The sequence below is a fragment of the Neolamprologus brichardi genome, chromosome 6 (genome assembly GCF_056152115.1).
Source record: "Neolamprologus brichardi isolate AB-2024 chromosome 6, ASM5615211v1, whole genome shotgun sequence".
In the NCBI taxonomy this organism is placed as follows: Eukaryota; Metazoa; Chordata; class Actinopteri; order Cichliformes; family Cichlidae; genus Neolamprologus; species Neolamprologus brichardi.
The window spans coordinates 16,737,382-16,761,863 of record NC_142109.1 but is presented as its reverse complement, the minus strand read 5'-3'; the positions used below and the strand labels follow the sequence as shown (position 1 = coordinate 16,761,863).

Below are 24,482 nucleotides of genomic sequence, written 5' to 3'. Positions count from 1 at the left end.
TAAATATCATGTAATAACGTGATAAAGTAAATACCATGTAATTAAATAATAAGCAGTACCCAAGTAATAGCTTAGTATTAACGATGTGTCTGTGTTATATTGTCTTAGAACGTAAGTAACAGGGGTAAACAGTAAATGGGTGGATAATTGTAAGAGTGGTAAACAATATTTTTCCTGTTCTTTGTAGAGCTCTATCACCTGTCCCTCTGATCATGTCTCTTCAGAGAGTCTTAAGTTAACAAAGAAAGTAGAAAACCCCTGTTGTGATAACCAGTATCGTTTAATATTTAGAATTTATCAAGTCAGCTAACAGAAAGGCAGCTCTGTCAAACCTGCTTCATACTACAGCATTGCTTGGGAGTGCTTTTATTTTTTGTTTTTGCTTTTTGTGTTTTCTTTTGAAACAGACTGCGTTGGGTAATTGTGGAAAGAATTGATCTGGAACTGGATAAAATGCAACTTTGTTGCTGTGATATGTGATATCTTACTGTAATATCCAAAGTCTCTGTCTGTGTGTTTATTTTTTGCTTTGGTCGTCAGGAGTTGAGCAAACCACCTAGCAACGGGCTAAAATGATCTGTTTTTGTCATTTATGCATCACTAACGCTTTATAAAAGCCTCACATCATTTACATTTCACAACACTATGATCTAATTTATATCAGCAGAAGTTGAAATATCGATGGTATGTTATGGCCGCCTAGCAACCACTTAGCAAAGGGTTCAAATGACCCTTTTTTAGGATATAAACAACATCTACCACCCCTTGTTTTTTTTACTTCTCTCACTATGATTAAATAGCAGTTTGCCATCATCATGAGTAGGCCAAACAATGTTGTAACATGCAGGTGTAGTAGTGTCACACAATATAAATAATTGTGTTAAATATGCACATGCTTATTTTTTTTATTTGTTTGTTTGGATTTTTTTTGCCACAAAAGTGCAGAAAAAGTACCACAGATTTGGAAACCTTGTTCGCAAACTTGTACTTGTTAAAATTTTCCGTCCCAGTGGGCCAACGTCATCGATTTGGAGATATTTTTGTGTTCACCTGTTGAATGTAAGTGCATGCTTCCGTGCAGTTTTGCTGTGTGTTTGATTGTCTAAATGTAGCCGTCTTAATTTGAATTTTGTGGCTTAGAAATCAGGAACTGTGCAGATTGTGTTGTTTAAATCTTGTTAAACACGGCACAGGTGCGCACCATGTCTGCTTTGAGGTTTGAGGCATTCATTGTACTTCCATAACTTCTCACTTAAAGTATGCTTAAGCTTAGAGGGTGAAAAAAATCCATCCCTACATGGTCACATTTAATTCCCTTCATCATTTTTCAACTGGAATGAGTGAAATTGCTCCTTACCATCAGCAACTTTGCTCATTAAGAGCACAGAGAACATTTAAATATTTCTATTTAAAACGCCTTCCCAGCGATTCCCAAAAGCCTATTTTACGCTTCTCCAGTAAGTGGATTAAACTGAATTAAAAATGAAAAGAAAAAGGGAGAGACTTTTTTGTAGTGCCTTTTATGTTTGGTGAAATATACCGTATGTTTTATATCAGACAAATAAGCACACTGCAGATTCGTACACCTTTAGTGCAAGCTAGTTAATTGATTTAGTTCACTCTTCATGTCAGAATGGGGCGAGAGTGTGGAAGTTGCTAATAAAATCACAAATATGGCTCTCTGGCCAAACTGCAATACCTCATTTGTCTTTTCCACAGTTTTTCTTATCTATCTGTGCTCATTAGAGCTGTCTTCTCCTCTAATGATGTTGTCTTAAACTATTCATAGTATCAGCACTTCAAAAATCCACTCCATTGATACATATTTGTTGCTTATTACTTCTAAAGCAGCTGAATGATTTTTTCCATAAAACACATAAAACAGTATGTCCTTCTCTTACTTTGTCTCACCCTGTTCTTCTGTACATAAAGTCATTTTCTAATATCTATTCCGGATTCAAAGAAAATACTTTTCTATTTGTGTTACTGAAATGAAATCAAAAGTAATGGTGGGTTTTTAGGCTTTTGTAGTGTTTGAAAAGAGACCCACAAATCTACAGTAAATGGACACCTTTTTCTAGCTGGCAACTGGCTTTCTAGGTAAGCCTTTGCTTTTGTTATGATAATTTGCTACAGCGCAAAGTCCATAAGAAGAAAAAAAGCACATTATCATAGCTGGAATTCAATTATTGTGACACAACAGGAGATTACTTGGAAAGGTGGCCTGCTAAATATTTAAAACCTTCAGTCTGTATTTTTGGATATTAAACAATGTCTATTCATATTCAGCACAATTCATTTGAAGACTCAAAAACATAAAGCTCTTCCATCAGGTCTAGCCAATGGGTACCGACAACAAAACCAAGCATTTTTTATGGTCAGTAGGGACGTTTCTTTTGTTGCTTGGCTTTTGTCTGCCTCGAAAAGACTTTGATGAAATTGTTTCCCTTCGTCGGCATTGTGAATTGACAGGCTGAGCTCGCGTCCTTGCGCTGTAACACTGAAGCACACAGACATCTCTGAGCGAGCTCCCAGGTTACGCACACATACATACACTTCCCCATGCCACATGGCAGCAAACACACAAACCGATCTGGGAGAGACAGGTCAGTGTCCGTGCCGGGGAAGCCGATGCGGAGTAGCTAATTGGTGTGCAGTGTGTGAATGGCATATTGTTGTTTACAAAGAGGTTTAGGGTGACATTCCAGAAGTGAACACAGACTGATGAAGAATGTGCTGCGAGACATTTTGAAGACAGTGGTGGTCATGTCCTTGGATAGAGAAACAGCACAGTCATAGCTGTGTTTTCTTATATATTTTCCTTTGCTTAATCATAATCCTTCACCTATCATAGAAAAAAGTGATAAACCCATACCTCCTGTCTCTCTTTTGTTCTCTATCTCTACTTCCTGCAGTAATGCCCCGATTTGCTGAACAAGTGGAAGTAGCTATCGAGGCACTGAGTATGAACCCCCCACAACCCTTTGAGGAGAACGAGTTCATTGATGCATCCCGTTTGGTCTACGATGGCGTCCGCGACGTCAGGAAAGCCGTCCTCATGATAAGGGTACGTCCATTATCTTCTGCAAGAGAGCAAAAGGGAAAGACTAGCTGAGATACTTTGAAATGCTTCTAGAGCTCAGCGACATTGTCAAAGTGTTTTGAATTGCCAGTTGGAAAAAAAAAAAGCAAATTGCACCAATTTCCCATCTTCCTCTGTGTATTCAAAATATTTGATTGGGTATTTTATTTTAAACATCTGAACAGTTTGCTCATTTCCTAATGTTGAGCTTATTTAGTTTGAATATATGCTTTTTTGCAGCTTCACTACCATTAGCATATTTTAAATTTGGTTTAAATATCTGTCTTGTTGAGGTAATAACCTGTGTTTTGTGGGGGGTGGTTCTATCATAAAACCTGTTACGTTAAACTTCCTGAATCTACTGGTGAACATGACAAATTTGTCACACTTGCACACCCCTTTCCAGAATCTTTGCTTTTCATCACAGGGACCTTATTCCCACTGAAAACTGTGCTGCTGTCTGTCTTAGGTGACAGTGGAAGTTTTGTGACAAAAATACATCCGCCCTAAGGATGAAGAAGCGCATAATTGAAATCTTCAATTCTCATTTGGAGTGTCACCCCTGTCACATGATCTGTTTTATGAATCTGACAGAACCCTTGACAGCGTGTCACGATAAAACGGCTCCATAACAACAAGATACCAGCTCTGCTGTTTCATGTACCAAATCTGATGTTACAGTATCTGCACCCCCACCCCCCCACCCCAACTGTCCCTCCTCTTTCACCACGTAATTCATTTATTCAACTTTATGCAGGCTGGAAGGTTTCCCAGTTCAGCTTCGGAAAGAAAAAAATCTAATTATGGAAAATAATTTGATGTTAGTAAATAATGTAAAACAGGCAGCTTTGAACTGCCCGGGACCAGCTGGCTTTATAATCCTATCCAAGTTCAATTACTTTCTGGGGAAACAACTTGGAAGATCCTTGCTTTCTCTGTCGTCTGACTTCATCGTATAGATAGCAAATGTTGGTGCCACGTGTAACTTTTATTTATTTTTTTTAAGTGTACTTTTTTAAATTTTTCCCCCACTTAGACCGAGTAATAGCTCCTTTAGAATTTTTACAGCACAGATCTCATGAGCAGTCAGCGGATTAAGAAACCAATTCTCCACAGTGTTTAAAAATTGAGGCTAAACTTGAGTAGAGTGGAAAGTTATTATGAAAGTTCTTGGAAACATGGTTTTGTCCTGGCCTTTATGTACCCGCAGACACATGCACGCAGGAGTGCAGGGGGGAAAGTAGTAAGTATTGCACAGAATGGAAGAGATATGAAACTGAACAATGGGTGGAGACTGCAATATAACCAATATTTACGCAGTTTCCCAGTCTCGGGAAACTGACCTACAGCCTGTCTCACCTAGAAAGTTCAAACTTACCAGACATTCAGATTAAAAATGAAATCAATGAAAGGAGCTGCTGTGATCTGATGGGGTTAAGTTGTTTCATGGCCTGTGTAAATGCTAAAATGTAATCGTAATAGTAGGCCTCTTTTATTGAAAGATCCTTAGGCTTGTTGCAGAAATCTATACACATAGCAACACAATCTCCAAGGTAACGCAACCTCTGAGTTGGCACCCCCACGCAATGACCTGATTGAAATCAATGAGGGGGCTGCTTTTGTTTCTTAATGTCTATGTGATCACAGCTCTAATCAGACTTTTTTTTTTTATTGACGAAAAGCAAAACCGATCATCTTCACTGCTGCACATTCACACAGCTGGCTCTTTTTTTTCTTTTTCTTTTTTTAAATTTGCTATCATGAATAACCTGTCTCACAAAGATAGTCAGCAACTGGTTCCCTTATTCTGGATATTTTACCCGAGACTTAAACAGCTGCACCAGCAATATACTGCATTTCATTTGTGACAGGATAACACTGTCATATCTATAAAATGAAAGTAAAGAAACAAGACCCTATAATTTAGTGAAGCTACCAACAAAAGAAATGATTAAAAATGATTTTATGTTCAATAAAACAGTAAAATAAATGAATTGTATGCTAGCTAAATTGTAGGTGTTTGCAGTAGAATGAGTTGATAAAACATTTGCTTTTATAAAACCTATTACAAATGGATATGCACGAAATGGGCTATTATGAAACTATAAAGAAATTGTATTCCCACTATTGTGAGCAAACAAACTGACTTGAATTAAAGAATGGATAATGAAGCTCCATATGGCCTGAGATTTGTGTGAATAAATTATAAGTAGCTAATTTCCAGTGTGTAAATGCTCTTCCCTTTTGCCTTTTATTTCCTTAGTTCAACGATGCAATCATTAGGGTAGAATGGGCACATTTTTTATTTTTATTTAGAGAATAATCATATCACTGATGGAGTTGAAAGAAAATCATTCGCATTGTACTAAAATAAAGAAGGAAATTTAGCACAGTTAAATGTAGGCCTTCTAGCAACCTGTGGTACTTTTGTGGTCCTGTTTTATACTGTAAGTGCTCCTTTTGAGAAAAACGAAACTACTGTTAGTTTATTATAATACCGATATAAATAACCAGGCAACACTATGCACTTCACAAGCATAGCTGTGACAGAACTGTGAATGCAGGCTGTCACCATGTAAGAATAATTTTACACAGATACATGTCTATATTTGATCCTCTGCTCCACAGAAGCTAAGCCGCCCAGCTGTGTTATCATTGTGATGCTGTTAAAATCGATCCATCTGCGTTAGATCAACTACTTGCTTTTAAGTTACCTGGCAAACTAGCAGCCTTTATCATTGGGACGTCACTTAAAAGACAGCAGAGAGGAATAAAGATACTTATTAATGATTGAGTCACTCGCCTCGTACAGAAAACACATACAAAGTTATAAGCAAACTGAAGCAGATATTCTCTCATTTCTTCTTCTTCTTCTTCTTCTTCTTGCTAATTCCTCTGAATTCTTTATTTGATGAAACACACAGGGATTTTTCCCCAGCTTTGAAACTATTTTAGCTTTGAATTACATTAAGAATTTACAATCACTGCACAGCAGTTTTTAAATCTTATGCCAAAAAAAAGCATTCAGGATTCAAACAGTAACTTAAGAGTTTGGCTAAAGACTTTAAGTCAAAATGTTTCAAAGAAAATTAATAATAACACTGATTATAATATTTAAGCGATTGAAACGATATTGGTAGCATCTCTGTTATGCTCATTTGTAAAGAGTTTTGACTTTGAGCTTTTCCGTTTCACAAATACTCTGCTGCACCATCGCTTTCCGCCCCAAGCTACTTCCTCCCCTGAACTGACTAAAACTTGGCAGCCCTTTTTGGCTTCCTTTTTAACATCATTCTGTATAAACTGCAGTTACAATCAATGATCTTGTGGAAATGGGTCCAGATATTTACCTGTGAATAATGCACAAATGCAAGTTGTTCACAGATTTATTCTTCTGCAGTTAAACAACATGCTTGGGACATGTTACAGTAAATGCATTCGCAGATGACTTTCTCTTTCCTCCCAGTTATCTTTTTAGCACTCAGTAAATAATGCATAAATCATTATGGCTGTGAATTTGATTTGGAAATACCTATTGTATATGGTTTTTAATATGACGGAAGACCTTACGTAGGAAAATGGCAGAGACAATTAACTTTTCAGGGATCTTTAAGCCATTCTCTACGCAACAGAAGGACATGATTTCAGCACATTGGGGCTTGAAAACAGAAAAAAAAATGCCCTTTTCAGCTGTCTATTTCAGTTTCTTCCCTGATCTCTGATTTTATCTCTGTCTTTGTGTTTGCTGCAGACACCAGAGGAGCTGGAAGATGATTCTGACTTTGAACAGGAGGACTATGATACTCGCAGCAGGACTAGTGTCCAGACTGAAGATGACCAGCTTATTGCTGGACAGAGTGCCCGGGTGAGTGGATGTTCACATCCCTTCTATGCTGCAACTGCTCAAATGCACATCAACATCAAAGCTGACATAAAAAATAACATATATTTGTTTGGGGTAAAGAGTAGCAGCAATACCAAAGTGACTATAGTGTTGCTGCTTTGTATACATTCGTCCCCATTCCCTGTCTACTCATAAATTGATTCATCCAACTGTGTCCATTTACATAGCATATAAGTCCGTTTAAATGGTCCTAACAAGCTGTATTATTTTAAATAAACACCGTTCCGGGATGGCAGGTGTAAAATTGCAATCACAAACACAAAAGTAATTACCAAATTCCCTTCAGACACAAGCCACAACACAAAATACAGTGCAGTGCTGAGCCAAGGCTTCAGTCGTGATCGCCATGGTCTGGGCTTTGTTTCACATTAGTGATTTTTCACTTGGGCCCAGCTTAAAGGACATTAAGAGGGTATCAGTGCTTGCTCCCCTCCAGCAACACATACAGAGACTAGCGGTGTGTTGCATGTTGAATGGATTGTGGATGGCAGGAGTGCGACTTGGCCCGACACCTCTCTCTGTGGCAGAGGCCTGCATTATCCCGCCTGTGTCTCACAGTGTGCACGCATGGGGCTAATGCATAAAAAGGGAGAAATAAAACACATCAAAACAGCAGCTTGTTATAACTCAATGTGCTACATGTGACATGTGGTGTCTGCTGACAGGTACAACAAAACAGCTAACTCATGACTACTGAACCCTGTGCTGGACAGTAGCCTGTGTGACAGGAACTGACTCAGTTAGACTTTTAGTCACAGTAGTCTACTGGTCATGGCTTCAAAGTAAGGCTGTTATCTGTTTTTTATTTGTTTGTTTCTTATTTTTTCTGGGGTGGGTCATCTACTTGTCAGAAGTTCAGTGGTTCGATCCCTGGCTCATCCAACCTGCACATCTCTGAACCCCGATTTGACCCCAATGCATTCATTGTGTGCTTTAACATTAGGGCAAAAGTGCTTCAAACTACATAGAAAAAATGAATGTAAAAGTAGGTGAATGAGGATTGTAGTAGGAACGTGCTTTGAGTGCTCAAATTGAGTAGAAAAGCACTCTATAAGCATCAACTCATTTACCATGATTGGATTTTAGAAACTAACCCATAAATGGAAGTTTTCTATGAGTTTTCTATGAGAACACTTTTCAATATCATCACATGATTCCTGCCAACAAACCCTTGAAAACAGAACCAATTTTTTTTTTTTTTTTTTTTTTTTTTTTTTTATCATTGCCTTGGGTTAGCTAAAGATTATTTTCATAGTTTAAAGAGAGACATGCAGAAGGAAACAAATAGGCTCCTGTGGGCAAAGCTGCATATCATGTTGAACCATCCACCCACCCCAACCTCTTCCCTCCCACATTACGACTCTATGACACCATCTTGCTACTTCTGCCTTTGCACCTTAAAGATGGAAGTCACAATCAACACTGGAAGTGCTTGTGAGTGATATTTAATTACAGCTCATATCAGGCATCTGATCGAACACCTGACACTGTTTTATTTCTTAATAAAGCACCCAGAACATCAAGAACTAGCAGCATGTAGAAGAAAATGTTTAAATGACTCAGGGAAATTCAAATGATATATTTCCCATCCTTAAGAACTGACCAATAATGTACACTCTATATACAAGCATGGAAGAATATTTTAGATTTGATTTCTGTCAAGAGAACAAATGTCAGTCAGTTCAAATGAAGAGTAAGAATTTATTCTAATTATGAGGATTAAGAACAGGCTTTTGGGTGCACAATAGCCGATCCAGCACTGTAGGGGTCCTGGGTGCGAAGTACTTTAAGTTTGCTGTATGTATACTCCCACTAAGGCACCCGCGGTGTAACGTTGCGTGGCCATCTGAGCTTAGACGCACCAGCCTTTGCACACAAAGGAGCTCCACAGCACCAAACTGTTAACTAGTTTTCCTGGCACTCAGCTGTGATTTGAGTGGGCAGTTCTTCTTGGAAACAGTCTGAAGTCACAACATGTCCCTTTGTCATAACTTATTACTGCGATATAAGGATATAAGGTGGTTTAAATCAAAAAGCCATATATCACAGCGGGTTATCAAATGTGATTACTTGTATTTGTACGTTGAGTTTGCATCGTCATGTGGTGCCTTCTTAGTATCTGGCGTGCTGACAAAGCTTCTCACATAGTTAATTGATATTGCCTGTTTTACTCATGGTTACTGTTATGCCCTCAGAGCTTAAACATGCATGAGGCAAGTGCATTCATAAAAGATGTTTTTGCTGTGATCCGCTGGTGATCTGCCCAGTCTGCCTCATCCAGTTGTGTCAGGATAGAGCTTGCTATCCTCTCACGGTCATGCCAAGTCCATGCTAGCGAGCTGTGTTTCTATTCAAAGAGACAAGAGAAAGTGTAATCTGGTTTTGCCATAGGAGTTGACACGAGCATACTGGGGTTTACAGTCACGATCCCTCCAAGCTCTTTCAGTATATCGTATCACACACAGGACACAGGCATGATATCTTCAGTAAGTTCCTCAATCTCTTTCTTTCGCCAAAGAGAGGGGGGAAATCAAATTAAGTCTAGGGCAGTCCCAGGAGCCTTTGTTCTGGTGTGTGGTGCTCTGCTTTTCACTTGTATTATACTTTTGCATAAAGCCAAGTTATTAGAGCAAACATGTATAATGAGGGGGCAGAAAAACACAGAGGCGAATTGGGTCTGTGTATAGTGTCTCTTTCTATCAGAACATACCGAAGCAAACTCTGCTGCTATAACAAGCCACAGATAATGCACGGGGAGCCAAATATAAAGCACCCCAACACACGGCAAACATTTCTTAACACTGTGATTGGATAACAGCTGATAGGTCATCCATAAAATTGAACTCTGAGTGTCTGGGCAGTTTATTTCAAATGAAACAAATTAAAGTCATTTCAAGATGCCGCACTTGGTGAAGAAACCCGGAAAGCGCTCTAATCCCTGCAGACGTAGCCGAGCCGCAGAGTGTATTGGCACAGAACTCCCTCGGCCGGATTTGCCACTATGTTAAGCTCCCGAGGCCCGCTCCTTGTTGTTATCAGTAAAGTAGGGAAAGGGATTTGGGGATAAGTGAATTCTAGAGTGCAGGATAGAAGGAGGAGGAGAAGACGACGGTGTGTGTGAGTGTGCGCGCGCACATGTGTGTTTGGCAGGGGGGGGGGTGCGCTTCACCAGGGGCCCTTACTGCTCCCCTGACGTCCCAATTGGCTCGTGTGTTTACCCCTGTGCTTGCAGCTCTCTTTTGTGTTCAGAACCTCTTTCTCTCTCTTTTCCTCCCTGACGCACTCTCTTTTGTCACGCCGTTTTCAGAGTGAATCGGTATACTAACCAAATCCCTCACTTTCTCTCCCCAACTTCCCCAGATCCCTAATTTTAGAGAAGGAATTTTCACTCTAAATTGTTGAGTTCAAGAGACTTTTTGCTCCCTTTAGTTGTTTAGGAGAGAAGTTTCACTTCGTTTTATGTAGTTTCTACAAGCAGAAGATGGGGAGAAGGAAAAAAAACAAACATTTTTAGTGCATCTAGAGGCTCTCTGATTCTCAATTTACATTTTTATTTTCCTGCCTCATTGCAGTGGCATTTTGCAAAGCCATACCATACATACCATGTGTTTCTCCTAATGGTGTACTCACCCTTTTTGACACTGGCAGCATACCATTCAGTATAATAATAGAAATAAGTGAATTATTGATGCCTCAACAGTTGGGTGCAGGAAAGATGTGAACAGCAAAGATAATAATGACCACCTTCGAGACCTGAGGTCAGAGAGCTCTGCCTGTCACAGCACAAGCACCAGTGTCCCTATTGCTGAGGCAGCACTCACAGTGCATTATATTTTTGGCCACACTAAGATGTGAACATGTAATCAGCAAGTCATATCCAAGGGGGAGCTATTGAATCGTCAGACCCCACCTGCTGAGAGCACAAGCACCTTTAACGAATCTGGACTAAAATATCTTTTGTTGTTCTCAAGGTTATATTTGTGAATACTTGAAGTATTATTCAGACTCATTTGAATTTAAAAACAGGTTGTAATTCAAATCAGCAACATAAATACAACTTTCTTCGAGCTGAGAAACAGCAAGCGGTGTTACATAGAACAAAGCAAAAAAATCAGCCGAGAATTTCGAGAATATAAATGTAGAATGTGGCTAAGTGTTAATACTTGGCATTTAGACTTTGACCTTGTCATTTCCCACATGAACACACCTGAGGCTCAGCTCAGCAGGTTGTGACTTCCCCACCAGTGGACTGTGGGGTTTAAAAAGCTTTTGAAATGCTGTAAGAACAACTGTAACACCAGTGGCAGCGACATAGATTCAGGTCAGCGAGAAGGAAGCAGGTGTGCATGAAAAGAGTGAGCAGAGCAGTTCATGCAACATATTAGTGTGGCCACCATCCAAGAATTTTAAACTCGATACTGATGCCCACAGAAATACTTGATACTTGACACCATTTTTGATATCATGGGGGGGAGACATGTAATTATGAGGCTTTTTAAAAAAAATTGTTTTAAAGATTAGAAGAAAACAGCAACATTTTTAAGTGGCTTACACAGTCCAAAAAATGTATATTAAAATAACTGTACGGTTATTTTAAGGCAAATGTGTTAAGATGTGTCAAGATTAAGATTCTTAGGTAGTTTTGAAGAATAAATTGAAAATTAAAAAACAGCTATGTTTGAGGTTGTCTGAGGTGAGTCAGTGCCGTGCTGCTGGTGACTTGGCTCCATGTTTTCATTGCTGATAAAATAGAGTTGTTAAAGTAGGCTGTGACTGTTTCTGGGTGAGTTTCTTCCAAGTCAAAAAAATGCCAAAATAATAAAGAAAAATAGACAAAGCATCCTTGTTTAATTGGCATAAATTCGTCCCATTTGAATGTATTAACTTTTTTATCATGTAGCACAGTTTTTACGATTTCTGCAAATTGCCATCCATAAAAAAATCATCATTGGGACGCTATGCGACACTCGTGACTCTAATAAAATAATACAAATCTCCTTGGTGAACTAACATTTGGACGTGTTTTGATGTGTAGATGAGCAAGCGCAAAGTCGATGTTCAGCCAGTCAGCGGTGTCGAGGACCCAGAGCCCCTGAGCAACGCGCGCAGGCATACCTGCAGTGCGAATAGAAGTTTGCCTTGCTGGAATCACTTGTGTGATTTAAATGATTTATTCCTCAGTCTGAATACATAGTAACTTGGTATTTGTTTTAAGTATGAGCAGTGTTTTCACCCCACATGCTGTTAAATGGGATTTGCTTCAGCTCTGTTGTTTGTGTGTCTTGGCACAAGCAGCAGAGGAAATCTACACTGGGCTTGAGGGGGCTGGTTTTGCTTGTTTGTTTATGCCGTATGGGCTTTTTTCTTTCTTTTCTTTTTTCAAGCTAACCGCCATCAAAGCTTTGCAGCACCCCGCTCACAAAGTGATCAGTAGGCCAAAGCTCATGGACGCATCTGCTGGCCTCTGATGAGAAAATTGTGCCTCCATGCTTCCCTATTTCTGTCTGTAATTTCAATTTTCTCTTTTTCATTGTTGGCCCTCTCCCCTATGCTTATTCGCTTTCAAAGAATTTCAAGAAGACAAGTCGTCTATGGTTTTTTCTCTCTCCCCCCCCCCCCCCCCCCCTTCCTCCTCACGCATCTACCAGGGGCACTGAGCAAAGTGACGCACTCGCTCATCAAGCTCGCCCCACACCCCCACACACCAACTTTGCTGTGAGAGAGGGAAAGGGAGGAGTAGGGTGATTATTTCATTAAGAGAATGGCAATTCTTGGAGGGCAGTCAATAATAGATGAGGTTAAAAAACAATGGTGACTTTCCTTTTTTCACTGTACTCGTTTTCTCTCTCACCCTCTCGAGTCAATAGAATCGACCTAATGGAAACCAGGTTACTCTTCCTTCCATCTCACCTCCCTGACATAATGTTGAACAAATGCATTATTCATTCTCTGGTCTAAGAAGCGAGGTAATTATACATTTATCTCCCAAATAATACTGGGTCCTTACTGCGCCTGTGACCTTGCCACAAGATTTATGCCATTTTGGACCTGCCCCCAAAGGCCGCTGAGAGAGCAAATGTATTCTCATGGAAGGAGAAAAAAAAATGAAGGCGAATAAAAAAAAATGGATTTGCTTTTTATGGATATAAGATGTCAAGTGGTTTGAAAAGTTCCAGTCATTAAATATAAAGTTTAGAACTTTATTTTGAAGTGTTTTAGAGGAGCAAGTCGTCAGACCCCAGATTTAATGTTCAACTTTTGTCCAAGTTTTTGTTGAGTGGATAAAAAAGTGTACCAGAAGGGAAAAAATGAACAAATGGTGCAACAGCTCTTTTATAAATGCCCTCTCTGCTGTTTCTCTTAGCATAATCCCTCTTTCTTTCTCATTTCCTTCTCATTCTCTCCTCCCCAACTTTAACTCTCTCCTTTATTTTCTCCACTGTTTTTTCCCTCATGAGCCATCTTCCCAATTTATTCAGCTCAAATGTACCCTTTCATAATATCTTCCTCCTCCTCTAATGCTTTTTGCTTCCTTCATACTCCCGTGTTGCCTGCAGGCCATCATGGCACAGCTTCCCCAGGAGGAGAAGGCAAAGATTGCTGAGCAGGTGGAGAGCTTCAGACAGGAAAAGTGCAAGTTAGACGCAGAAGTTGCCAAGTGGGACGACAATGGCAACGACATCATTGTGCTCGCCAAGCAGATGTGCATGATCATGATGGAGATGACAGATTTCACCAGGTAAGAGTGACACACAGTGGACATTTTTATTTTAAATGTGAAAATTATGCAGCTAGAGATTGTTTGAAAAGCAAACTATATTCTGTTTGGTTGAAGGCAAAAAAAAGCACTTTGTTATGATCAGACTGTAATGGTTGTCATGGTTCAGAGACGGGCTATATGTTGACTCCTGCTTTTTTTAAAGCCAGCAGTCAGACACATTAACCCTGCCACAGTATTTAAGCCACCTGTAGTTCGTGATCTGTAGGTGTCCTCAGGACCACATTTTGCCACGATGACACTTACTCACGCGCACAAACACTCACAAGGTGAAAACAATACACCACACCATAGCAGCTGGTGAAAATCAGAACCATGATTAGTCATGAGTGTTTGTGACTGCGGTGCTGTGACTGCACCGTTATTACTTGGCAGTGACCCCGTTGACTCACGCTGGCATGAACAAACTGAACGGAACTTTCAACTTCCAGTGACTAAAAGTGAAACATCAGTGAGAGGCAGGCCCAGTTCTCTTATCCACATTAACTCTCCCCTTTGTTGCAAAAAAGAAAGAAAAAAACCCAACTTAGATCACAAACGATCTGGTTTCCTCTCCTGTATTTTTTCCCTTTTACCGTAACTTCTCTGAAAATTTTCATGTTTTGCTTTTAAAGCATAAATTGTTTCCTTCTTGGAGAGTGCTTCAAAGCATGTCTCCAAGATGGATCATTAGGGATACAGGTAGACTGTATTTGTTTCATCCATTATCTGGGAAAATCTTTGTTATTGTATTGTGTCATATTTTTAATGCCATAAACAGCAAATTAGCTTCCCTACATGCCTGTGCAGCACTGGGATGAGCGCAGTCTTTAAAGGGAAGCTCTGCATGCCTCCTGCCTCTGCAACTCCACCCACCATCCCTTTTTTCCTTCTTCTCTCCTTGAATTTTCCCAGAGGCAAAGGCCCCCTGAAGAACTCCTCAGATGTGATCAACGCGGCTAAGAAAATTGCAGAGGCTGGTTCCAGGATGGACAAATTGGCCCGTGCTGTTGCAGATCAGGTAGCTTTGCAACTCAGTTTGTGTCTGCTTAGTTTAATTTTTGCCATTATACACGTACTTTGTATCAGACTAAATGTGTCTCTGACTGTGTCACGGTTTCTGGCGGAGGAGCAAATTGTGAATAAGCCGGCATGGCCGATGGAAATCTTTACTGTGGGCATTGATGAGCCTTGCCGAAGCAGCAGGGTGTGTTTCTGCATGACTTTGTCTCCCAAAGGGACCAACACTGAGAGAGCAAGACAGCAGAACCAAGTTGTGTCTCTAATATAATTAGCTCCCAACCGAGGTGTTGCATTCATTATCAGATGAGTACCTCTCTAAAACACGCTGACAGACCATTTTCAATATCTAATCAATCAGCGCTGCGCCGGGGGAAGATGGAAGTGAAAAGCAATACGTGTGTATGTTGTGCATGTGTGTGTACAGCAAATGAAGTGGGAGGTATTTCAAAATGCTAGCAGCACTCCAGGTAATGCATAATGTTCTTCTTCATTTCATCTGTCTCTAATAAGAAGTGAGAATAAACTTAGGCTCAAGACTCACTGATTCATTAAGGCAGCCTGTTGTCATTGTAATTGCTGCTGCTGTTAGCTAGCAAACCTTTGGAATAATTATTGTTGGTTTCACTAACACACACTGGGCTTCCATCCATTGCTGCTTAGCTGAAGAAATGAAGCTAAATTTTAGAGTTATAACAGTGAAATCTTTTTCTGAAGCCTTCATAAAGTGTCATGCACCATCACACACAGCCACGTTATATTAGTGAAAAGCACAAGGTTTTTATAAGTATAATCTCTATACTTAAACTTTATTTTATATGTTATATGCATAATAAGTGTGTACATCCATGAAAACTGACCAGATAACATTGCCACATACACTCACTAACCACTATATTATGTATTATTCAACTTTATTCAGTTCATTTTATTGTCCAGCTGCTTGTTAATGTCAATATCTGATCAGCTAGTTCCATGGTAGCAGCTCAGTATGTTTAGGCAAGGTCAAGACAAGCTTTGAAGTTGAAACGGAGCATCAGAGAGCGATTTGCAGAAGGTGATTTCAATGCCTTTAAATGTCGCATGGTTGTTGGTGTCAGGCGAGAGGGTCTGAGTATTTCAGAAACTGCTGATCTACTGGGATTTTCCCACACAACCATCTCTAGGGTTTATAGAGAATGATCTATAAGATATTTACTGCTGCTCCCCCAGAAAATATCTAAGGAGCAGCAAGTCTCTGAGTGAAAATGCTTTGTTGATGCCAGAGGTTGGAGGAGAATAATCGGACTGCTCTGAGTTGATAGGAAGGCAAAAGTAACAAAATAACCAGTCGCTACAACCAAGGTATTCAGAAGAGCATCTCTGAAATACACATTGAACCTTGAAAAAGATGTGCTACAGCAGCACAAGGCCACACTGGCTGCCACTCCAGCTAAGAACAGTAAGTTGAGGCTACACACAGGCTCACCAAACTGGACAATGGAAGACTGGAAAAATGTTGCCTCATCTGATGAGTCTTGATTTCTGCTGCAGCATTCAGATGATCAACGAGAGAGTCAGCAGCTCAGGCTGGTGGTGCTGGAGATATTTTCTTTGCAGACTTTTAGTATCAAAGGCCTAAAGTCGTCATTTAGACACCACGGTCTACTTGAGTAATGCTGCTGAACATGTCCATCGCTTATGTAATGTTCTCATTTTACTACTATACACTAAAGTCTCGGAGGAATGTTTTCTGAACTCCAATATCCAGTGTTAGATAGACTTAGTAATTGTTTTGCACAATTAACAGACTGTTAAACTGTTAAATGGTAGCTACAAGAATGTCTGTTGGCAGCATGTAGCATGATAGCAGTACAACTGAACCAAAGCAGGAGTAGACATAGTTTAAAATGAGAAAACCCTTTTGTTTTGGCCTATGACCTAACATTCTGGAAAATTAAAATATGCTGAAAAGCTATTTAGATGTCCAACGTCTTAAAAAATACAAAAAAGGAGAAAAGAAATAACCTTTGTAACATTTTTCCTTGAATTTAGATTCAACCAAAGAGGATTTTGACCAACTCTTTTAAATGTTCTTTATCTTGTGCCTTCTTGTGACAATATGTGGTTTCACAACAATATATCAACAAGCCTTCTGCTCTTACCACAGCACAGAATGCCCACTAGTTTTTAAGGCTGCAGAGTATGTTAAGCTTTCAGCGGCCCAGAAGGAATCTTTAGTCAAAGCTGGCACTTTTCTGTTCGTGTCACACTATCCTGCTCTCCAGACCATATTGCACTACAGAACAAAGTTTCGGGCTCTTTTGCATGTTTCCATGTGTGAAAACATTTGCCTCTGTTTGGTGTCGCGTATGCTGTTGAGAGAAATATCTGGGACAGAGAGTACAAAAGAAGCATGGATTTGTATTTGTGTGCCTTTGTATTCACTTCTTGGCTCGTAGACTGCCAAGTGATGATCAGTGTTTAACAGGGTTTAGGTAGGAGTGAATCTGTCACATGGCAAATCACTTCCAGAGCCTGTGTCTGAATCAACAGTTGCCATAATGAAAAGAGCAGGTGGCTTGCCATTTTTAATTCTCACTTAAATGTTTCCTAGACCAGTGTTTACTGAATATTCAGAACCTTCTGCTACACTTCCAGGGACATCAGCACTGTGTACTGAAAATAAAGTGGGACTTGAGGACCTTTTCATTTCCAGCATGTATTTATTCTGAAAGTACTCATGTTGGGCACTCGGTCCATTTGCTGCCATGCCATCTAGTAATTAGAGTGAGTTAATAAAAGTTAAAAGCTGAAAAGTTTGCTTTTATCAAGCATCTTAATGGAATTAAACAACAAATCAAATGACCTTTATTGTTGTGGATAAAGACAAGTATTTTGCATTCGCACATTGTAGTCAGTAACCGGTGCTTGTCGAGAGCGCTGTGGCATGACAGTAAAAGTAAAGCCTTCTCCACTGCATTCAGACAGGTCCCATAAGTAGCAAACCTTGTCACCATGACTCCACGTCAGCCCTATTGATGAGCACATGTGAGGCAGAAGGCAATTCAGTATGGAAGTGGGGGACTTTCATAGTCGTTTGAGCACAGCACATGACATAGAAAAAACCCTAGAGGCACGTCACCCCATTTCACTCCAGCTCTTTTTTTCGACTCTATTTCTCCCTCTTCATTTTCTCATGGTGCTTGATTTGTTAACCCCTACATGCATACTAAATATCTAATTCATCATTTCATTCAGTTTAAGCGTCCAACACCCCGATATTCCTCAAACCGTGTCTCTAATCCAAACGTGCATTTTTTTCTCTCTTGAAGCATCTTTTTGCTTGTGTTATGTGTTTTTAACAGTACTCTGAATGCACATGTTGGCAAACAAAAACTGTATATTTTCCAATATAGCACAGTGGTATTGTTGTCCCACTGTTGCACAACAATAAAGCTTATGTGAACACAGCCAGACGTTGAGGCTTGATCGTGGTTTAACATAATTCAACTCAGTTCAATTCAATTTTATTTGTATAGCGCCAAATCACAGCAACAGTTGCCTCAAGGTGCTTTGTATTATGAGGTAAAGACTCTAAAATAACACAGAGAAAACCCCAACAATTAAATGGCCTCAAAGGAGCAAGCGCTTGGTGACAATGGGGAGGAAAAATTCCCTTTTAACAGCAAGAAACCTTCGGCAGAACCAGGAACAGGGAAGGGCGGCCATCTGCCGCAACAGGTTGGGGATGAGGGGATGGAGAACAGACACGCTGTGTAAGAGAGCCAGAGATTAATAATAACTAACGATTAAACACAGAGTGGTATATAAACACAGTGAGTGAATATGAAATATTCAAGCTCCCGGCAGCTTATTGCAGCGTAACTAAGAGAGGATTCAGGGTCACCTGATCTAACAATCATTATAAGCTTTATCAAAAAGAAAAATTTTAAATGTAATCTTAAAAGTAGAGAGTGTGTCTGTTTCCCCAAGGCATACCCATTTAAAGACAGGAAGTGAGCTTAGAAGACATAATAAATAAATTAACTGAAAGTATTTTTAAGAAAACATGAACCTGATGCACCTGATGAAAATATGAAACATTTATTTATAACAACAACAAACACAGACGCAACAATAACGCCACAAAGATGCTAATTTCGCATGAATAATAAATGCAGTTGATGAATGAAAAGCATTAAACATGAATGTGCCGCAAATTAATAAATACGAAAAAGCAGTAGCCGTCACCTCAAACAGCAGCTGATAAATGGAGTTTGGAAATGCAGCAAAAGGTAATTTGAGGTTCTGAAAAGCGACTAAAATTGAGGGAAAACCGTGGGTGTGTCATCAACTTGATGGAGATTGAGGACAGTTTCGGAGATCCTTCCAGCTGTTGTTCCACACAGCTAGAAGATCAAAGTTATGGTGTCTTATATGTACAGTTCTGGAGGCAAATTCAAAGATGCATCTGATCGCTCACAAATGTTTTTATCATTCGACAGAGGAGCGAGTGTTGACTGTCTTCTGTGGACATAAATGGGTCACAACATAGCAGCTTTTCAGGTGACTTTGAATGTCCCGGCAAAAGAAGTGAAACTGGAGTTTGAAGATCTCAGCGAGCACATCTTTGGACTCCTCACGCTGTTAGGATTCTTATGACACCAACCGCCACCAAGTTTATCTTTAAGAGTTCGTGTAGCGCAGAGCACAGCGCAATGAAAAACTGTGATATGTAGCAGTATGAATAACTTGGCTTGAGGCAGGCACACTTTGATTGCCGAGTCATTCTGCCAGCGCAGGTACTTGGTATCTGTGTTGACAGTTGTCGTAGGTGTCTTTACATTTCTGTGTAGTATGTCAAGGTGAGAAAATATGACTACACCTGAGATGGTAAGAACTTCAGGTTGGAGCTATTCTTAGAAAGGCAGAGTGACCCTGTAAGTGTGATACAGTGCCCATATTCAGTGTAATATTAGACAAAGTAGATGTCTTTGAATGATTGTGGCTCCACAGAAGCTATTTACCAGGAGGATCATAGTTTTCTTGCCCTTGGTAGTATTGTAAGATTTTCCTGCTAAGACGTCTTGAAAATATTTAATACTGCTTCCCTTATCTTATATTATATTTCACATTATTTTTGCTGCTTATCATTGCTTTGAAAAAGAACTTTTCATTTGTGTTTCACTTTTGTAAATATGCAGTTTGAGCGCTGAGTTGTGTTGCACAATAATTTATTAAAGGTCATTACAAATGCTTCAAAACATACCCTAACCCTTTTAAAGCTACAAACACAGACTTTCAGATGATGCTTTAGTTGTCAGAGCAAAAGCTTCTGTCACAGTGAGTGCAAACCAGTACTCCTGTCACTTCGACAGACACCAGCAAAAACTAGACTCATGTCTAATTTATATATATATATATATATATATATATATATATATATATATATATATATATATATATATATATATATATATATATAAACAAAAATATACAGTTTGATAGGCACTGGCTGGAGCAGTCAGAAGTAGCTGTATTTAACAATGATTGCTACAGCTCAAGAGGTAGCACAGGCCATCTACTAACTGGAAGGTTGGTGGTTCGATTCTGGCTGCTCCAGTCTGCATGCTAAAGTGTCCTTGGGCAAGATGGTGAACCCCAAATTGCTCTATGCATTCATCGGCCTGTGTGTGGCTGTGAATGTTAAAAAGAAAACACTTGAACACAGAAAGCAGTGCTTTGGTGAATGAGAGATTCACTTGGAGAGTGCTCAGGTAGAGTAGAAAAGCACTTTATCAAAACCTGTCCACCTACCATCCCTGTCGCCGAGTGAAAAGTTGTGTGGAAGATCTTCCTTGTGCTTTGTTTGATCCTTTGTTAAAATCCTTTTTTTTTTTTACCTAAAATATTATGTGACCACATTGCAAGTGTGTGAAGTGAAGAGGATGTGTCTGACATTATAAGTTTTGGGGGGGTCTGTAGTTCTTATAGGTAAGACACAACCTGAGTAGAAGATTCAGTTAATAATAATTTTAATTCTGGGCAGAAATTGCACATTTTAGATGTAAATCAATAGTCACATGTTTTAAAAAATCATGAATGGTACTCAAGGTCACTTGAATTATTTATTTTGTCGAAGTTGGGAAATTGTAATTTATCTTTTAAGACTTTTCTTGTGCAACATGCCAGATAATGGAATAAATCATAAGAAGAAGATGCGGTGCATTAGGAATGCACTAAAATATAATAAGTGATTTTAGTATGTATGAGAGCACAACAGTGCTCAGCCTTTGGTGGAGATGCAAAGACTGAATGAGCAAATAGAAAGATTACCAGCTATCTTGACGTAACTGACAAGTGACAGCTTACCATCAGAGAGACTGTAGCTGTCCAGTCAGCTAGAAGACATATTGTGTAACTGAGTGTAACATGCTCCATTTGAATCTGTCATCGTACCATCTTCAAGTCAGCCTTTTCAGATTTCATCCTTGTCTTCGTCTACTGTTATCCATTTAACGCACAACAAAACGCTACAATAAAGGCAAAACCGCAACAGGGCTCAGGCTGCGAGCGAAACAGTTTTTAATTACTAATTACTACTTCTTACAAAGTGAATCATTTAGGAGAAAAAGTCCAAGCCTGCTTATAAATGCAGCATCAGCGTGAGGTGTGACTTGTGTTTTGACAGACTGCCACACTCTGATGGTGTTGCCCTCATCTTAGCAAGAGAGTTCACATCATCTTGCTAAATTATCCATTTGGAGCATGTTTTATTCATTTAGGGCCAAATTATGCAAAAACAAAAAAGAACTCTCTTGCTTGTTCCTCTGGACACTAATATAAAATGTTCATATAATAGTGAAAGAAGAGAGAAGGTCAGAGAGAGTTTGGCGAAGGCCGAAAAAGTCCAGTTGTCACTGCACGTTGTTTCCTGACTAGACAGTAATGAATCCTATTTCGCTATAAAGAGAGAGGGCTTCAATGAGCCAGGCAAAGTAATGGGCCATACAATTTATTTACATCAACAGGGAATCTGTGGAAGAACTGGGCTATTAGTCAACTGTACAATAGGGAACAATTGTGTCATGTCTGCATCAAAGTTGCCTCGGGCAATAGTGTGAAGTGCCAGCAGTGCGAAGTGCAGTTAGCAGTTATTCTAGCCAGGACTGGCGGTGCAGTGATAATGCCCAAAGAGACGCTTCACCCTCACTGGCTGCTTTATGAGCTAGCAGCTCGCCCTCAGTCTGCACTCAGTGAGAGGAAGATGGTGCTTTATTGGGCTGTTGAAAGTCCTGCTCTAGCCGTAACTATGCCTTGAATTGCTTTTTGCAATTATATTTGTAGCTTGGAAAGAAGAAAAAAACTCCAAACATTTCACCAAAGACAAAAGACAGACTTTTGCTATCCATTTGTGAGCATCAGTGAAGGGCACTTTGGGCCGGTCGATGCAATTTTTCTTGGCCCAGGAGGCCTTGTCTCAGGTAGAAGGAGATGAAACAGGAAGCCAGGAAAGTTGTAAGTCCTGGAGGGGGTATATTCATGTCACAGCTCGATGTTTAACTTGCCATCCCCATATACCCGAGCCCAGAAGACAAGGAAATGAGCTGTGCATTTCCCCACACAGTGGTGCTGAATGTCCTAGTTAGGACCGTTTAATATTAATGGCTGGAAGAAAGGTGCTGCTACAAAATGATGCTCACAGTGTTTAAGCAGCTGATGCAGTGTTCTTAACCCACTGGGAGCTTAGTGGGCCATAGCTGACTCCTGGAAGACTTCCAGATGGAATAATAGGGGCAAACTGTGTGATAGTAGGATACCTGAGGAGGCTGTCCTCTTATTCCCTGTTGGTCCATTTGCTGCTCTGTATGATTGGTCTTTCTCCTGTTGAAGTAGCACAAAGACCAGCAGGACCAGGTCAGAACTTCTGATTCAAAAAAATAATATAAAAGTGGGCCACAGGGGAAGAAAGGCTGCTGTGGAAGCAAGTCGTTCTGGGTTTTGAAATATTGTGTCCATTCATTGTGGATTGATCGGCTTTCTTCTTCTGCAACATGCTGTGACAAACTTGTTTCATGTGAAATGAATGTGTTTGACGACCTGCAGTGCAGCTCAACTCGCCTTTGAAACTCATGCCTGCAACAACTAACAATGGGAAAAAAAATATTGAGCAACAGCCTTCGTGCTTCGCGCAAAGATGTGTAATTAGCAGCCAAAAATGCAGGAACCCCACTGTTCCTATTTTTTTGTTAGGTTTGTTTAGGATTGTTTTTCTTGGTGTTATGTTTTAAAACCGGCTCAACTTCAGACACCATGACTATTATAACAATCCAATTTGATGGAGAACTTGGATCTGAATTATTTTGGGGGAAAACGTACCACCTTTAAATCCAGATGGTAGTTCTGCGATAGGCATAGACTTAGATTTTGGCAATAATGTCTGAAACAAGTCCTAAGACCATTTTCCATGGCTTTGACTGGATCAAAATGTAAAAACATTTTCAGCCATGTATACAAATTACACTTCATACAGTGGGAGAAATAGTTGTTTGATCCCCTGCTGAATTTGTAAGTTTGCTCATTACAAAGAAATTAACAGGTGATAGTTTGATTTTAATGGAGAAAAAATATCAACCAAAATTCCAGAAAAAAACAAAAAAACAAAAGTTATAAATTGATTTTCCTCTCATTGAATAAACCATAAAATTAAAATTGTTCATTTCTTTATAAGTGAACAAATCAGCAGGGGATAAAATTATTATTTCCCCCACTGTAGATGCAATAATCACATTTGCATGTCACTACACATCATTGTGATGATGCAGGAAGATGTATGTAATTCTCTGTGTGAGTCTGCTTATATGGAAACTATTTCATCCAAACAGTGTACATTTCAGGGCACATCCCTTTATTTGTATTGCAGAATTTCTGAATTATGATGCACAGCTGTCAGTGTGAGGAGGCTAAAGATGAAAATGTAAAAACTGTTGGGTTTTGCTGCTGTTAATTTAAAGTCTAATTGCCATGATCATATATAGACTGCATGTGTCTTTGCACCTCTTTTCCATTCAGTGCCCTGATTCAGCATGCAAGCAGGATCTGCTGGCTTACCTTCAGAGGATTGCCCTGTACTGTCATCAGCTCAACATCTGCAGCAAGGTGAAAGCTGAGGTCCAGAATCTGGGTGGAGAGCTCATCGTGTCTGGGGTAAGTGCTTCACTATCACTGATGTTGTAGACACGCTTTAAGCGTAGACTCACTAGACTTGATCCATTTAAGACCTTTTTTATGCTCCGTGCTGCGGATGGGCAAATCTTTTTTTTCAAGGTCATAATGAAGCTTGGAAGATGAGATAAAGGGTCATGTAGATTATGGCTGATGCAATTATTTCAAAACGATTACCATCTAATAATACCTGAAATATGCACCACGGGCTTTTTTCCAGTTGTAGTGTTCATGCCTCATGAACTCCTAATAGTGCTCCAACCAAAATCAGACAATTATTCCAAGTTGCTTGAGGTTCTTAAACTTCTTATTCATCATGTTTTTCAGTGTATAGAAATATAGAAGTTAATACAAAAACTACAACAATGCACAATTTTATGAACCTTTCTAAACAGTATCATTTGTATAACTTATAAAATAGCTGGTATACGAGTCTCTTCTATCATCATTAGTGCAGCATTTGTGGACTTTAAACACATTTTAAACTATTAAGGTTGAGCCCTGCAGTTCTC

General features: G+C 39.6%; 1 protein-coding gene across 1 annotated transcript in view; it reads left to right on the top strand.

The window, feature by feature from the left end:
- Window positions 1-24,482, top strand: part of ctnna2 (catenin (cadherin-associated protein), alpha 2) — a 321,242-nt gene that overhangs the window by 293,486 nt on the left and 3,274 nt on the right. Inside the window, exons 13-17 of the mRNA XM_006787177.3 lie at window positions 2,916-3,067; window positions 6,834-6,947; window positions 13,544-13,725; window positions 14,659-14,764; window positions 23,818-23,952. Coding sequence (XP_006787240.1) covers window positions 2,916-3,067; window positions 6,834-6,947; window positions 13,544-13,725; window positions 14,659-14,764; window positions 23,818-23,952 — 689 coding nt within the window. The remainder of the gene's footprint in view (window positions 1-2,915; window positions 3,068-6,833; window positions 6,948-13,543; window positions 13,726-14,658; window positions 14,765-23,817; window positions 23,953-24,482) is intronic.